Raw genomic sequence first — 17,256 nt, forward strand, 5'->3', positions numbered from 1 at the left:
AATCTGCAAACCCCTTTCAAACACAAGTAATCAGCACAAAAATATGGTAAATAGAATATTAGAGAAATAAAAAATATTTAATAGTCAAAATATTTAGTACTAATGGAATCAAAATTAAAAACTAATAATTACCACCTATTAGAATCATTCAGTGATATCTTAATTTTAATACAGAATAATTATTAAATAATACTATCTATTTAAGTAAAAAATAACCATTCAGCAATTTTTTGAAACAGAAAGAAGTTAAATAAAACTTGATTATGACAATTTACCATTACTGACTACTATCATATTTCCACAATTCTAAGATGAATCAATAATATCAGCAATCAGTATTTGTTGCAAATAGAGCAAATGATGCCTTACGCACTAATAATGAAGTTATAAATATTCATTCATTTTTTATGCTTACTTTTTCTTTAATTTTTAATTTTTTCCCTCAATTACTCTTAAAAGTGTTCCAAAAAGGAATTATATTACATTAAAAATAAATAATTAATGTGAAAGAAAAATAACATAAATTTTACTGGAAAATGTCTAATTTTTATTTCATTTGTTTTCAAGAAATCATTTAAAGTAATAATAAATTTTATTTTATTTTTTTTACCAATATAAATGCATTCAATACACTTCCATTTCTTTTAATGATGCAAATGATATATGAAGTGCTTATGCTCCAAAAATGATATATGATGGTAAAGATGCTTTATGCACAGCAGCACACTAAAGATAAACTAATATTGTGAAACTCCAGAAAAGTCCCAAAACCATACTAAATTTGTTAATATTTAAAAAATATTTTTCTTTCTATAAAAGGAAAAATAATAATAATGAAAAAAACCCCTTTTCTCAGAAACATGATGAAGGAAAACTAGACAATGTAAGTTCCAAGATCAACTATCTCCAGTTGAGAACAAATTAAATGTCTATTTTGACTAGGGTTGCCACCTATTCGAGTTGTGCTAGTTGAAATGAATATGTACAAAATTATATGCAAACCGTCGCGTATATTTCTTCCCCCGTGTACCGAATTACTGGTGTGGTGGTCGTTGGCTTAAATACATGTCTATAACTGGCGTAGGTGCAGTGCTGCTGCGTGCTATGTAGTTATACTCTCTCTTGCGACTGTGCTGTCAAGAAATGTCTATTGAGAGTGACATGATATAGCCTACATAGGGGACAGTTTGATAATCGGTGTTCGTTTTGGTTGATGATTAACGGTAAGTTATAGAATATAGTTACTCCTATTGTCCCACACTCTAGTCAGTCTTGAGCAGGTTAAATACAGTTACATAACGGTTCGTTGACCCTCATAAAAATTTTTTTTTGATTTTCAAATGTTTTTTAAGTCTCCAAATTTTTTTCAAAAATTTTTACCTGCGTGAAAAAATTTTATTGCGATTTTAATCAACCTTTAATGACACACGATTAATGCTTAATTGTTTTTTATAGGATTTTTAAAATCAAATTTCATTCATTGTTCTAAAGTTCTAGTGCACAGATTTTACTTCAGTAAAGTTATTTAAAGCTACTTTCTGATGTCAAAAACAACATCCAATAGTTTTTTAATTTTTTTAATTAATAGATTTTATTATATATACGTTTAATTAAGTTGGGGGGTCGGAAATCACAATAAAAAGTGTAATTTTTGAAAAATATTTAGAAATATACGGCCAGCTACTGTAGTATTCACTCTACTTTAGATCCTTCACCTCCTGAGACTTCTATGGAAACATCCCCAGGTTTTTTTTGGTTTTTTAAATCATCATCTCCGGGCGAGACTAAGTTATGAGGTGGCAACCCTAATTTTGACTCATCCCATGATCTAAGTTGAGATCTCATCATTACACTTAGAAACATGTGAACTACCACTTAGAAAATGAAATGAAGAAGTATCCAATTGGAATGGGTGATCAAGAACAGAAAATAATAAAAACATTGAATTTCAAAGACAAGAGAGAGAGAGTATCTCATCTTTGAAATTCAATGTTTTTGAGAGAAATTGGAGAGAGAGAGTATCTCTCTCCAATCTCTCTCAGTGCTATCTTGACTGCATCTTCAACTACCCTCTCAATTCTCTCTTTCTGGATTGACATTACCTCCTCTCCAAACCATTGACAACACTGCCCTGACGCTGCCAAAACAACAGAAGGATCCTTATCTCTTGGACAGATCCTCTTCTCTTAGGACTCTTCTCTGTTTTTTTCTTGGAAGTGATTGCAAGAAAAAACAAAAAAACTCAACAGACTATCTTGTTACCTGTAGAACACCAAGAACAATAATTTCTGTAAGCCTTTTTAGTATTAATTAATCAGGATTACTTTTTTAACTCTCAAGTCTGTCTCAGTGTCTATCACACCCACATACAAATCTCCACCTCTCATCCATTCTTACTTAAGTGCACAATACAGCAACCTCACAATATAAAAATGCAATCCAACTAAGTTCTATTGTACTTTACTATGGTGGTATGTCATTACTGGAGAATAATAGCGAAGATGAAAGATTCAAATACATCACCAGTGATATCCAATGTTGAAAATGTATTAATGTTAGCTAAATCATATAATTTTTGAAAATGTACAAACAAACATTTCAAAGGTTGAAGATGAATTAAAGAATTCTATTAAAAAATAAACAGAAAAAAAAAGAGAATTTTTATAGACTGTGGAAATGAAAGCTGCTAGATAACAGGTTGAATTTTTACAAACAGTATAAATGCATATTTAATTTATTTATATATTTCCTACCTTGGATTAACATCGTCTATTGGAATATTTAATCTTTGAGCAATGTCTTCTACAGTTTCATTTCCTTCAGAAATAATTCCAACTGCTTTAGCAATTGCTTTGGCAGTAATTGGATGATCTCCAGTAACCATAATAACCTAGATATGCCAGATTATAATTTAGATTCCATGTTAAAAAATTTAATGTTTATGTAACATTTTTCCTTTAATACATTAATATACAGTGGGTGATCAGTTAATGAACAGTTAGGACAGCAAACAAATTGGATAACGAACACTTTCGCAAGAGATTTTTATGTTCAGACAATGAACACCTGACAGAACAAACACAAGAAGCGACGATGCGTTTAAGATTTGTAAAACTATATTTTATTGGCATCTATGAATAATTTATGGAATGAGACTTTTACAACTGTATAAATAACCTTTTTTGCACTAGTTGATTTCTGTTCTCCAAAATTTTGTGTTTTTCTAAACTTTTTATTTAAAAAAAACATAATATTACAGGACCTAAAGTGGAGTGTTAAGAACTGTATTCACTATAGAAACTTAGCAAGAGATTGTGGCGATTGTTTGCCATGTTGTTCCCTTAGTAGACAATGCCCTTTGTTTGTTGCTTTCCCTAACGTTCCATTGTCCGTTAGACCCGGAAGGGACGATTAACTCAGCAGGGGGAGGCAGGACGGTATAAATAGCAGCAAGGCCGACGGAATGAGGCCTTTTTCGGAACATCTGAGAAGCGAGCGGGAACAACAAGGAACGTTGAGTGAAGCGGATCGACGATTGAAGGGGAAGAGGAATAAAGAGTGTGAAGATAGCATCTCGACGGTCTTGTCCATATATAAAATTGTATACGGTATTTGTATGATAGTTTTTGTGTAAACATACACATGTTGGGAGAAAGTAATTTTGTCGCAAAAACCGATATTTTAATGTAGTCCTGTTCAAGCCAGATGTTAACCCATTTTTCTGTTGAAAAAATAAATCTTACAAGATAATAGCAACGGTAGAGTGGGTAGAAGATGTCTGATGTAGGGATTGCAATTGCTGGATCCCTCATCCAGCAATCCAGCTGGATCCAGCGCATTCTTCGGCCTGCTGGATCCAGCACTTGGTGCTGGATCCAGCGCTGCGGATCCGCAAATACTCAATTAACTTGTCTAAATAATTGCGAAAAAGTCTACGTCGTCGCGTTGCCGCTTTGCTAACTACTAGACTGCTACTAATTACTTACTCACTACTTTACTAACACTAATAATTAAATTACTCATAAATAAACTATACCTTAATCAATCCAGCAAAATTTAATAAAATAATAACGTACTCAATCGCTTTTAACGATCTTCCTCAGTTACAAAAAAATACATTAACTATAGAACATAAAATGTGTTTCGAATAAATATAAAAAGAATAGTGCTTAATTACATCCCATTTTTTAAACGAGATACATAGATGTACTGCCAGGTCTGATAATTTTCGTATTGTATGCCGACGTAATCCCACTGTTTTCAAACTTTTAAGAAACGATAAAAAGAAAGAGGATCGGAATTCAACAACGGGTATATATTCGGTGCCTTTACACAACCAACGTTTCAATTCCAAGCTTGTTTATGTGGGTGCAACGATGCGCAGTTTAAAACAAAGGCCCAAGAGCACAAATATACAATCAGTAAGAACCTTGACAACACTGCGCTGGCATCATACACAAGACAGAAGGATGTTAACGTCTAATGGGATCAAGCGACAATTATAAAAACGACGACGAATAGGCAAACGGTCAAACATCTTGAGAGATTGGAAATCTGCAAGGCGCACATGACAACTGGTTGTATAAACCATAGAGATGCGGACTCATTGTCTACCATGTGGAGATCCTTTTACATTAATTAATGTTATTAACGGACAATGCTGGTTTCATTGGATCTTATATAGGCTACAGAGTGTTTTTTTTTAAACTGACGGTACTCAGAGACATCTGTAGAGCAATCTAACAGCCGAACTGTCGCCAAATTTGGGAGAGTGACTAAGGACGACATGGGAAAGAGATTCCGCGAAGAAAAAAGTAGTACCCAAATTTTTCGGTAGGGGTGGATTTGGCGCTGTTGTAGCAAAACAGCTAAGAATCTGCATAAAATCCAGCTGCAATTAACAAACACACGAATGAATAATCAGACAGAGGCTTCAGTGTAATAACGAAAGTTTAATTAATCAGCAAATAACCTTCTCCCTTCTTCAATGTGATCACCGTCCTGCTGGACAACTCATTGCATCCTGAACACCGTGTTCTCTATGGCCGAACGTAACATGTCCGCAGGAATGTTCATCACAGTTCGAGAAATGTTGTCCTTCAAAGTCATCAAGTTTGGGACACTACTAAGATAGACCTTGGACTTTAAGTAACCCCACAGGAAAAAGTAACATGGGGTTAGATCCGGGGAGCGAGGCGGCCATGCAAGTGGAAAAAAGCGACTGATGACCCTTTCTTCAGTGAAGTGCTGGTAGCTTTTTCGCTACAACAGCGCCAAATCCTCCTCTACCGGCGAATTTAGGTACTACTTTTTTCTTCGCGGAATCTCTTTTCCATGTCGTCCTTAGTCACTCTCCCAAATTTGGCGACAGTCCGGCTGCTAGATTGCTCTACAGATGTTTCTGAGTACCGTCAGTTAAAAAAAAACACCCTGTATATATTTTTTCCGCTATTTATTTTGTTTATTTATCTATATTTTGTCCGTTTGGGCGTTTTCCGTTAATTTTCATATTTATTCCGAACACATTTTATGTTCTATATTTAATGTTCTATTTTTTTTGTAACCGAGGAAGATCGTTAAAAACGATTGAAAACGTTATTATTTTATTAAATTTTGCTGGATTGATAAAGGTGTAGTTTATTTAACTTATTCTACTTCCAGTACATAGTTTTATATACCTATAAATAACTACAGACTGATATGTAGAGCCTATATAAGAAAACTGGTAAGACTGATAGCCACTTAGCCACTGATTATCCGTCCTTACATTATTATAATATATTAATATAAATTAATCAGTAGAATTACCTTTGCTATTATTTAACTTAGATTATAATTATAATGTAATCTTTAACTAAACATTTAAAGTTAATTATTTCTATCTCAAATGTTAAACCGAACCAAAGTTAATTTTACTACCTAAGTGTGTAAGAAGTTTTACTGATTTATAGTGACCAGTCTAAATAATAAAAGCTTTTAAAGTATTTTTTTAAATGTTTTATTTCATTAAAAAAAACATAAATTGCAGGATAGATAGATAGATAGATAGATAACATTTTATTGCACCAAAAATACATCCACGCTGGATCCGCGCTGGATCCGCGCTGGATCCAGCTGGAATGATTTCAATCCAGCAAAAATCCAGCTGGATTCAAAACACTGCTGGATTGCAATCCCTAGTCTGATGTTGCTAGGTAGTACGATTTCAACAGATCTACAGTAGGCACAATCTTAGCTAAGAAAGATATAATCAAAAATACTTAAACAGATAAAGTGACAAAAATCACATCTGAGAAACAAATATGTGCCATCTATGAAAAAATAGAGAGTGCTTTTAGTTTTTTATTATATGTAAATAAATTTATTAAAAAATTATAGAATATTTATTTATTTTTTGGGGTCACCAGAACAAATTAATCAAATTTCCATAAAAATTTATGGTAAATCGATAATCAGTTAACGAACAATTCGGATAGTGAACAAAGTCTTGGAATGGATTATGTTCATTAACCGATCACCCACTGTATAATACTGTTTCAGAAAAATATTTCTAGATTTTAAAATTATATTTAAATTTTACTTTTCATATCTATGAAAAACATTAACATCTAATATAAAACATTAATAATAATAATAATAATAATAATAATAATAATTCTTTTATTTGCAATAAGGCTAAGCCTTGTTACAGGGGGTATCGTAAAGCATTAATAATCATAAATTATTATCTATGAATAATTAAAATCACTAATTTAAATAAAAAAGTTATTTTTGTAATTTTTCATACACACAATCTTTTCAATGAATAAATTTTTGAAAGTTTTCTACTACTAAAAAATATGGTCAGAAACATATTATAGAACTTTTAATTTCATATTCTAAATCTTTGTTTCTAAAATATACTTTTGAAATTTACTTTGCATTTTATGTGAAATAATAAGGATAACTTATTTCACTTTTTACATAAAACTGAACAGAGCTTTTCATAGAACAAATATATTAAATTCATTTATTAACATAAAATTAAATTGTTTGAACAATAATAATTAAAATTTATTAAGTTTGTAAAAGCATATAAATTTCAAATATTTTGTTTTCTTTACATTTAACAGTAAATTTCTTGAATCAATGATAACTATATAATTTCCTTATAGATTAATAGAAATATTAAATTTTATTATTTATTTATATTTATTTATTTTAGTTACAATAGGAAAAGTCTGATTAAGACAAAAGATTTCCACTTTGCATAACAATAAAACCCGTGACAATTAAATAAATAAATGAGCTAAAAACAAGTATGGAAAAAAAACATTAGAATACATTAGAACACATTAAAACAAATGTAAAAATAAAAATTAAAAAAGAAAAAAAAATTAAAAGTTATGAAGAATACATTTATGAGTATTTTTAAAACAAGTAAAATTTTTGTAAATATGTTTTTGAGGTTGCTTTCATAAAGTATGTTTACAGAAATTTTCTGCTGTAGACAGATCTATAATTATATGTTCAATAATTAATAATTTTCTATTAAATTTAAATTAATAACTTTAGAAAAAAAAACAAAAAGCTTAACAGTGCAAATTTGAAATCTGTACATCATGTGAGACATTATGACATACATATATAAACGTAAACAGTAACAAAGTCCAATATACAGGGTGTCTGAGAAAGATCTTTATCATTCTAAACATTAATAACAAAAATACTAACAGGTGAAATGAAATGCAGTTTGCTGCAAAAGAATGAAGAAATTTAAGAGTTTTTCTGGTATCAATTACCAGTTGTGATAAGGAAAAAAATGGCAACTGCACAAGAGAAAGCACAGTGTGTATTGTGGTTAGCTGAAACAAAATCACCGATAACCATGCAAAGAAATTTTTGCCAGATGTGTACCATAAAGACCCACCAAGTGTGCCTTCAATTTATGCATGGATGGAGAAGTTTAAAGAGACAGGAAATGTTGACAGGATACAATTAGCAATCCTCACTGTTACACCGCAAATGTTAAAAAACACTTGGAGGGAAATCGAGTACAGACTCGACATTGTTCGTGCTACTAACGAAGTTCACGTACATTGAAGGTACTGTAAAAAAAACTCTTAGATTCTTTTGCAGCAAACTGCATTTCATTTCACCTGTTAGTATTTTTGTTATTAATGTTTAGAATGATAAAGATCTTTCTTGGACATCCTGTATTATTACAGTCAAACATTAACTGTCAACTTCTTAAGCCATAATTAAGTTAAAGATTATATTCCAAGAGTCTAGCAGTTAATATTTGGTTGTTATGGCATATAAATATACAGTTGGATTTTTTTCCAGACATTTAGAAGAGTATATCATTATAGTTTTCTATCAGTACAATAATGAACATAATTAGGCATAATGGTTATAATATTATATTACATCTAAAGACTTTGTATACTATTATGATTTAATATTTTCCAATATTTTGTGATTTAATTAATATTATAAAAAGTTGATTATTTCATAATGTACCTTAATACCAGCACTACGGCATTTTGCTACTGCATCTGGTACTGCAGCTCGAGGTGGATCAATCATAGATACCAAACCAAGAAATCTAAGATTACTTAGAGGAAAATTCTGTTCATCTGGGTCAAATGGATAACCAGGTGGATATTTGTCTGAGGGCAACTTATAATCACAAAAACCTATAAATATAAATAAATAAAATATTAATTGAAATTCATATTATGACATACATTTAATCATTACTAATATAAATTACTGAAATTTAGTATAAAAGATAACTAACAATTGTTCTATTAAAGAATGTTTTGAGATTTGAAATGATATTAATTTCCTGCTTATATTCTCAAACATTTTAGAATTTTAAATTATAGGATTTCAATGTATTATCATCAGTTTACAAAAATAAGAAAAACCAAAAAGAATCAAAATATGATACACTGAATTTTTTCCTTATAATTTTCTTGAACAGAAATACTCTTTCCAATTTTTTAATATCTATATTATACAATATTATTATTTTATAAAGTATTTTTACATATTTTCATAATTATTTAGATATATTCTTTAACTTAAGCAATACATAACTGCCAGAATTTACAAATTTTAGCAATTTATTACTGTCCTGACAGTAATTAATGATGGTTCTCTTGGTAAAATGCTGTGACTGTCTGCAACATAACCTCCCACCTGAGTCAAGAATATAGTGTAGCTGTACGCTATATTATTTTGTTGTAAATATAAATTTAAGTTTAGTTTAGTATCCTTTTTTTCTATTCTTTGTCTCATCTCCTTCTAGAACTTTCTTGCTTTGTCTTTCTGGTTCATTATCCCTTGGGTGGGATTACCAATTCCAAGAAAGGTGTACATAAACAAAAGGTGAGGCAAGGCCCTGGGGCTGATGAACAAAGGGAAGAGACACTTTTGGTCAGAACTCTCAACAAGGACGGACAGAGAGAAGGAAGGCACCAGATAGTTAGTACGACAATCGGAAACCACTAGGTTTCGAAAAAGAGACTTGGACTCGAATTCCGAAGAATAAGGGCGGAATTAGGGTAGCCACCCGATCGAATTTTAGACGATTGAAGGCTACGTTCACCCCAAGGAAGCTAGTGAAAGAAATTGAAAGGAGTGCCGACAGATAACACGAGGAGCAATGTTCCAAGAAAAGCATCAAACTAGTATCTCACCCAAATCTTTGAAAAAACAGGAAAGTCCCGGGTATTTCTACCTTTTTTCTTCTTCTATTTTCCATCTTCTATTCTTTCCTTAGTTATAATTAGCATAAGAATTAGTTTGTAAGTTTCGGCCCGCGTATACTTGTCGTGCTCGTTGATCTTTTGTTTGTTAAGATAGATTCTAACGTGTGTGTGTATAGAAATCACTTGTAGTTGTTGGGATCCAAAGAACCTGTTTAGAGCAAAAATAAATTACTTTGTTACGAGAATAAAATCTAGTTATTTATTTGTACTATCCCGCTCGCTGGACCTTGTACTTGTCACCTTAAACGTTACAATAGAAAGGTGTGAGCATGTTTCCTTTACAAGCCAGCAGGGCATAGAAGAGGATGTAAAGGAAATGGGAAAAAGATAAGAGAGAATGGGCTACTAAAGCAGAAAAGCAGGAGAAAAGGAAAAAAAGAGGAGACATACTTGGTACCAGGACTGACTGTAAAGTTGTGCTCTCAGACATATCTCCACACATCACTGGGACTATCATTTTTTATTTGTGGCATTTTTGATCTTGTTTTTATATCATATTAAATAAATGTATTTAAAACTTTATATAAATGCAATTTATAAACCTAGGCAGACTAAAATATCAAAAAACATATAATCATTTATTGAAAATCAAGTTTAATAGATTAAACTTGATTTTCCTTGAAACCACTTGATTTGCATACACACTACAAAAGTCAAAAAGAATAGAAAAAATTTTATATGTACTCAATGGTAATATTTTATTATAAAAACTATAGGTAAGCTCAGCATTGCGCAAGCAAAAAATAGAACAAACATTAAGAATTTTAGATTGTTTTGTAATTCTAAACCTTCTATTATATTATATTATAGTATTTGATTTATTTAACTACAAAGGTTGTCTTATGTAAGAGTTTACCAGTGACCAATCTAATATTTTTAAAATTCTATATTCCTCTACTGTACACAATTTAAAGAATTTTTAAAATATGTTAGATTAGTCACTTGGTGTGATAAACCTGTAAGATAACTTTGTTATTATATGAATCAAATACTATAATATAAGAAACATTAAAACGAAAACCATATAAAAAGTTTGGTTATTTTAGCCTACCATTGACATGTTTACCATGATACTTGGATAGTACAAAATGGCACAATTTCATTGATCAAGTAGACAGCATTTTTTTCTAATGTTATCTCTAACAAATTGTTTCATTAAAGTTTGCTCTACACTTCAGAAACCATTTTTTGTTGTGCAACATTTACATATATTTTGCTACTAGGAATGCTTTGCATAGCAGGGGTGAGATTGATTGATCCATATCAACATTAAATTATGTTTTTGATTCTGAAAATTCTCTCAAATTGACATTGTTAATGGTGATATTTTTTATTTATGGTTATTTTGTTTAATTTTAGATATTTTACTATATTTTTGTTGTTTTATTTGATTACATAATTTTGACTATTTTGTTTCTGTGAAAATTACCTGCATCATAAAATATATGTGATTTGGAAGAATAAGGACCAATGTCAAGGGCAATGCTTTTGATATTGACCCTTATTCTTCTTAATTAAATTTTTTTATATTTTTATTTTTATTTTTATTTTGAAAGAAAAAAACAATTGAAAATAGCAGAAGTATAATACTTAATTATAAAATAGCATTCTAAAGAGAGAATTTTCATTTAAAAATTAAAATTCCATTTAAGTATAAATGTTCTTAAAATTTCAAATAATTACAACCTATAAAATTGTTGGCAAATATGAACACAAAGAAAGCTTTAATAAGTCAATCCCTTTAGGCTTTTATTAAAAAGAAAACACCAGGATTCAAAAATCCTGGAGTTTATTTTTTGTATACTTTTTGTATTATTAGAACATGCACCACTATGCATTTAAGTGGTAAATTTATATTCTTTGCCTTATGTTTTATGCAGTTTGCCCATTGATGTTTTCTAATGTTTAATTTAGCATATTTCTGTTTTACAACAATTTTATAGACTGTTTTTACTTTAAATTTTAGAAGAGTTTACCTTCTTTTTAAATTAAAACAAATTACATTTTATTAATGTAACAACAACAAAACAATCTTAACCAATATATTAAGTAACCGAAATAGTTTGTACAGTTCTTGAGAGTAAAATTAAGCAATATGTAAGAAATGAATAAAGATATTTTTTATTCAGAAAAAAAAGCACCAGTACAATGTTTAACCTTTTATCAATGAAATACAAATTTTTAAATACCATTCTGATTAAACTCCCAGTCTTTAGAATGGAAAAAAAATTATCAGTTCTGTAACAAGTACTTCTCAGTTTTAGAATTGTCTATTGTGTAGTACCCAGAACAAAGAAAAAAGCCTGCTGCATATATGTGAAGACAAATGTTGGCAGTTTTTTGGAACTGGGCAATGATTAATAGCATGAAGCTGACATGGGAAAACAGACAGACAACAAAATTTTCTGTTGGTGAACCTTATACTTTGATGTTTATAGTACAGATTCATTGGATAACAACCAATGATAGGAGTACTAGATGTTCTTGTAGATAATCCATTTTCCATTGTATTTCAACTACCTGTTGAAAAACAATTTATTCTTGTACATGAAAAGCAATAACATAGTGTAAACCACTAAAGTTTGTTATTAGAAGTCAGTATATTTCAAACACATTTATTAGCTACCATATTTTTCATAGATGATGTAAATACAAAAGAATGACTCCACCACTTACATGGAACATTTCTGCATTCTCTTGGCTTGTGGTGAAATGATAATAATAAAAAACTGCACAAACTTGTTTGGTTACCTGATATTTATAGTGACTGTCATATTAATAAATATTTACCAATAACACGTTCTCCTAAGCCACCTAATTCTAAGTATGCATTATTAAATGCATCCTTCATTTCTTCATCCAATTCTTTCTCCTCTCCATTAATAAATATTGTTGAAGATCTATCTAAAATTCGTTCAGGTGCTCCTTTCATACATAAAATATAACTAGGATCATCAGAATCTTCAGTTTCATGAATAGTTACCTATAAAAAATATATTTTAATGGTTCATGTACTGTAATATGAAACATGTTAATATAATAAGCAGTGGTAGACTGGTTCCCTGAAAAATTGGAAATTTTTTGAAGGTGTCATTTGCAGAGTAGTCATTCCTTATTTTAATATATGTTACATTTCACTCAAGAAAAATAAATTAATAAACAAAATACAATCATTATCTACTGTATTAAATTTAAAATGTCTTATTCTAATTCAGATTGTAAGATGATGTGTGTTATTAAAACTTTGTACATTCCTCTTTCATATCAGGTATAGTTTATTATTCTAATACACAAAATAACACCTTTTACTTATAGATGAGATAATTTTAATGAGAAAACTAACGTTTTCGGCCTACTCAATAAGCCATCTTCAGGTTCTAACATTCGAAAAAAGGAACATTATCGTTCCATTAAAAGAATACAAATGTTTGAAAAAAAAATTCAAACCGTTAGTAACGGACAAAAAAAGAAGAACATGGTAATATAAGTAAATAAATATACAAAAATAAATAAAAACAAAAAAGAAAAAACATGGTAATATAAATAAATAAATATACAAAAATAAATAAAAACAAAAAAGTAAAAACATAGTAATATAAATAAATAAATATACAATAAAATCGTTATAGTGGGAAACGATTCCACTGATGATGCTTTTTTAAAAAGAGTGGCAGATTATCAAGGAATGATGCCAAAACAAGCTAAGACAAGCCTACGAGTTTGTGATACATCTCTTAACTACGAATTTCCAAGCTGTCGGTAGGCTGTCAGCGTCCCTCGCATTTATGCATGCCTCCCCAACTTGCTTTTATAAATTTCAATTTTTTCTGCGGTGCCTGCTAACGTTGGGGAGCTCAAGGGTTTTACAATATTCACTTCCTCCCATTTAATTACTGAGCCTTGGGTCTGCGCGTATTGCGAAAGTACTGTTGCGTTGGAGCCTTTCCTGACATCATACTTGTGTTCCTTAAGTCTTTTCCCTAAAGTTCTTGTTGTGACTCCAATGTAGTCTTTTTCGATACCCAGCTCCGCGTTCTCGTACAGGATTTTGTATACTCCTGCTTTTTCTTCCTTTTTGATACGATCTTTATCATTTCTTAAGATTGTGTATAGGTTCGGAGCTCTTTTTAGAACCGTTCTGGTCTCCTTGCAATTTGCAATTTCTTTCATGATACCTTTTGAACTCTTGTTGTAAGTAAACTTTGTGATTTTATTGGGAACGTATTTTGAATCTCTTGTTGTGCCCATCTCATACTTTTTAACTAATCCTGCTATTGTGCCTTTTTTATAACCTAGGGATTTGGCCACTTGCGTGATTCTGTCGATTTCTTTATCTCTGTTAACAACGTTGTCACAATATATATAGGCCCTTCTGATAAGAGCTCGGAATGCTTCCAGTTTGTAATGGTACGGGTCGTTAGAATGCGATGGAATATAAAGTGGGCTGTGTGTAGGTTTTATGTACACGTTGGTGGAAAAATGCCCTTCCTTGAACACAATATTGATGTCTAGAAAATGGATAGCGAGGGAACTCTTTTGTTCCATTTTCAATTTTAGGCCGTCGTTGTTGCTGTTTATCCTTTTCACGAATTTACCTATCATACTATTACTCCTCCAAACAATAAGAACATCGTCCACGTATCTCTTGAAATATAATACATCCTTTCTAAAATCATACAGGACTTTTTTCTCCAGTTTTCTAATGACCAACTCGCACAATACTCCTGAGACCGGACTTCCCATCGGTACTCCCCGTTTTTGCCTGTACGCTTGGCCGTTGAAACTAAAGCAGGATTCATAACATACTAGATTGACCATTTCTGATATCTTTTCGTTGTAACGTGCTAATTCCGGGTTTACATCAAATAAGAACTCTAAAAGGGCTTCCTTGCAAGACTCGATTTTTACGGAGGGATACATGTTTTTATAATCAAATACCGTTGCCACTTCCTTTTCCATTAATGCTAAGTTTTGTATCTCCTCGACCACTTTGGCAGGATCTTGTGCCACCAGTGCGCTGTTATCAAGCTGAGAGGATATAAATCTGTGTAATCGCTTTTCTAAGATGAAAGTCGGTCCCTTGCGTTTTTCTACTATTGGCCTTATTTCCTTCCCTTCTTTGTGAGTCTTGGCGAATGCAAACAATCTTGGCATCCCTGGTCTTGCGTTACTGCATTTCTTAAGAAAGGGTAAAATAGTGTTAAGTTTTGTTCTCGCTAGCTTTTTGACTCTCCTATCAATGCTCTCGATGATTTTGTAATCAACTTTTTCACATTCTGTTTTTGTTATGTAATCCTCCAACGCTTTGTTGTACGTTTCTCTTTTCATAATTACCAAAAGTTTACTTTTGTCCACTCTTGTAGCTATTAAATCGTTCACCCTCAACCATCTTTTAGTAAACTGGATGTAATTGTTCTTGCTTCCTCCTTTCTTCCAATTTGCTTGGTTCTTAATAACCGTCTTCCATCTGAAATAATCCTTTCCTAAGGATTCCAGCCCTACAATTCTTTTTTCAATTTCTTGAATCGATGTTTCCCAGTCTTCTGAATTCATTGGGACAAAGTTGGGGCTTTTCTCTAGAACCTCTTTTACCTTCGCTGGAACTTCTATCTGGTCCCACATGATGAATGTTGGAAAGTTCCTCCTGGTTCTTTTTATTGTTTGTTTAGTGATGATCCATTTCATTTTTCTGACAAAGTTTTTCGTTGTATTCTTATAAACCTTATCCGTTAGTTGAATTACTCCTTTGTTAATTTCCACTAACATTTCCGGATCTTCATCATGTATCTTATTTTCAAGGTTTATAAGCTCATGCAAGACTCCGTATTTCTTGTTTTTAGCTATCCTGATGGACTTACGCACGCAATGCAAAATTTAACTTTTAAAGAGCGGCATTCTTTTGGGAAGCTGAGTCTATAAATAGACATCGGAAATACCTTATTTCTGAAACACTCCTTTAAAAACTCCAGTTTGCCATTAGCCTTCACCAGTCGTAAAGCCAACCTTCTGTACTCCTTATAGTATTTAACCGGTGCCGCCATACTAACATAAAGCAGATACTAGCTCAGCCAATAATTATTCTAATACACAAAATAACACCTTTTACTTATAGCTGAGATAATTTTAATGAGAAAACTAACGTTTTCGGCTTACTCAATAAGCCATCTTCAGGTTCTAACATTCGAAAATTACCAAATTCTAAATTACCAAAAGTAAACTTTTGGTAATTATGAAAAGAGAAACGTACAACAAAGCGTTGGAGGATTACATAACAAAAACAGAATGTGAAAAAGTTGATTACAAAATCATCGAGAGCATTGATAGGAGAGTCAAAAAGCTAGCGAGAACAAAACTTAACACTATTTTACCCTTTCTTAAGAAATGCAGTAACGCAAGACCAGGGATGCCAAGATTGTTTGCATTCGCCAAGACTCACAAAGAAGGGAAGGAAATAAGGCCAATAGTAGAAAAACGCAAGGGACCGACTTTCATCTTAGAAAAGCGATTACACAGATTTATATCCTCTCAGCTTGATAACAGCGCACTGGTGGCACAAGATCCTGCCAAAGTGGTCGAGGAGATACAAAACTTAGCATTAATGGAAAAGGAAGTGGCAACGGTATTTGATTATAAAAACATGTATCCCTCCGTAAAAATCGAGTCTTGCAAGGAAGCCCTTTTAGAGTTCTTATTTGATGTAAACCCGGAATTAGCACGTTACAACGAAAAGATATCAGAAATGGTCAATCTAGTATGTTATGAATCCTGCTTTAGTTTCAACGGCCAAGCGTACAGGCAAAAACGGGGAGTACCAATGGGAAGTCCGGTCTCAGGAGTATTGTGCGAGTTGGTCATTAGAAAACTGGAGAAAAAAGTCCTGTATGATTTTAGAAAGGATGTATTATATTTCAAGAGATACGTGGACGATGTTCTTATTGTTTGGAGGAGTAATAGTATGATAGGTAAATTCGTGAAAAGGATAAACAGCAACAACGACGGCCTAAAATTGAAAATGGAACAAAAGAGTTCCCTCGCTATCCATTTTCTAGACATCAATATTGTGTTCAAGGAAGGGCATTTTTCCACCAACGTGTACATAAAACCTACACACAGCCCACTTTATATTCCATCGCATTCTAACGACCCGTACCATTACAAACTGGAAGCATTCCGAGCTCTTATCAGAAGGGCCTATATATATTGTGACAACGTTGTTAACAGAGATAAAGAAATCGACAGAATCACGCAAGTGGCCAAATCCCTAGGTTATAAAAAAGGCACAATAGCAGGATTAGTTAAAAAGTATGAGATGGGCACAACAAGAGATTCAAAATACGTTCCCAATAAAATCACAAAGTTTACTTACAACAAGAGTTCAAAAGGTATCATGAAAGAAATTGCAAATTGCAAGGAGACCAGAACGGTTCTAAAAAGAGCTCCGAACCTATACACAATCTTAAGAAATGATAAAGATCGTATCAAAAAGGAAGAAAAAGCA

General features: G+C 31.7%; 1 protein-coding gene across 3 annotated transcripts in view; it reads right to left on the minus strand.

Moving 5' to 3' along the window:
* The window catches only part of LOC136977664 (sodium/potassium-transporting ATPase subunit alpha-like), a 155,414-nt gene that overhangs the window by 38,254 nt on the left and 99,904 nt on the right, over positions 1-17,256 (minus strand). For all 3 annotated transcript variants that reach the window (XR_010881120.1, XM_067273197.1, XM_067273198.1), the window contains exons 11-13: positions 12,549-12,741; positions 8,503-8,678; positions 2,754-2,890 (exon numbers count right to left, since the gene is read on the minus strand). Coding sequence is in view for 2 of the 3 variants with exons in the window: in XM_067273197.1 (XP_067129298.1) it covers positions 2,754-2,890; positions 8,503-8,678; positions 12,549-12,741 (506 nt within the window). In the remaining variant the exon portion in view is untranslated. The remainder of the gene's footprint in view (positions 1-2,753; positions 2,891-8,502; positions 8,679-12,548; positions 12,742-17,256) is intronic.

This window comes from Centruroides vittatus, unplaced genomic scaffold (assembly GCF_030686945.1).
Source record: "Centruroides vittatus isolate TY-2023 unplaced genomic scaffold, ASM3068694v2 contig_466, whole genome shotgun sequence".
Lineage (NCBI taxonomy): Eukaryota > Metazoa > Arthropoda > Arachnida > Scorpiones > Buthidae > Centruroides > Centruroides vittatus.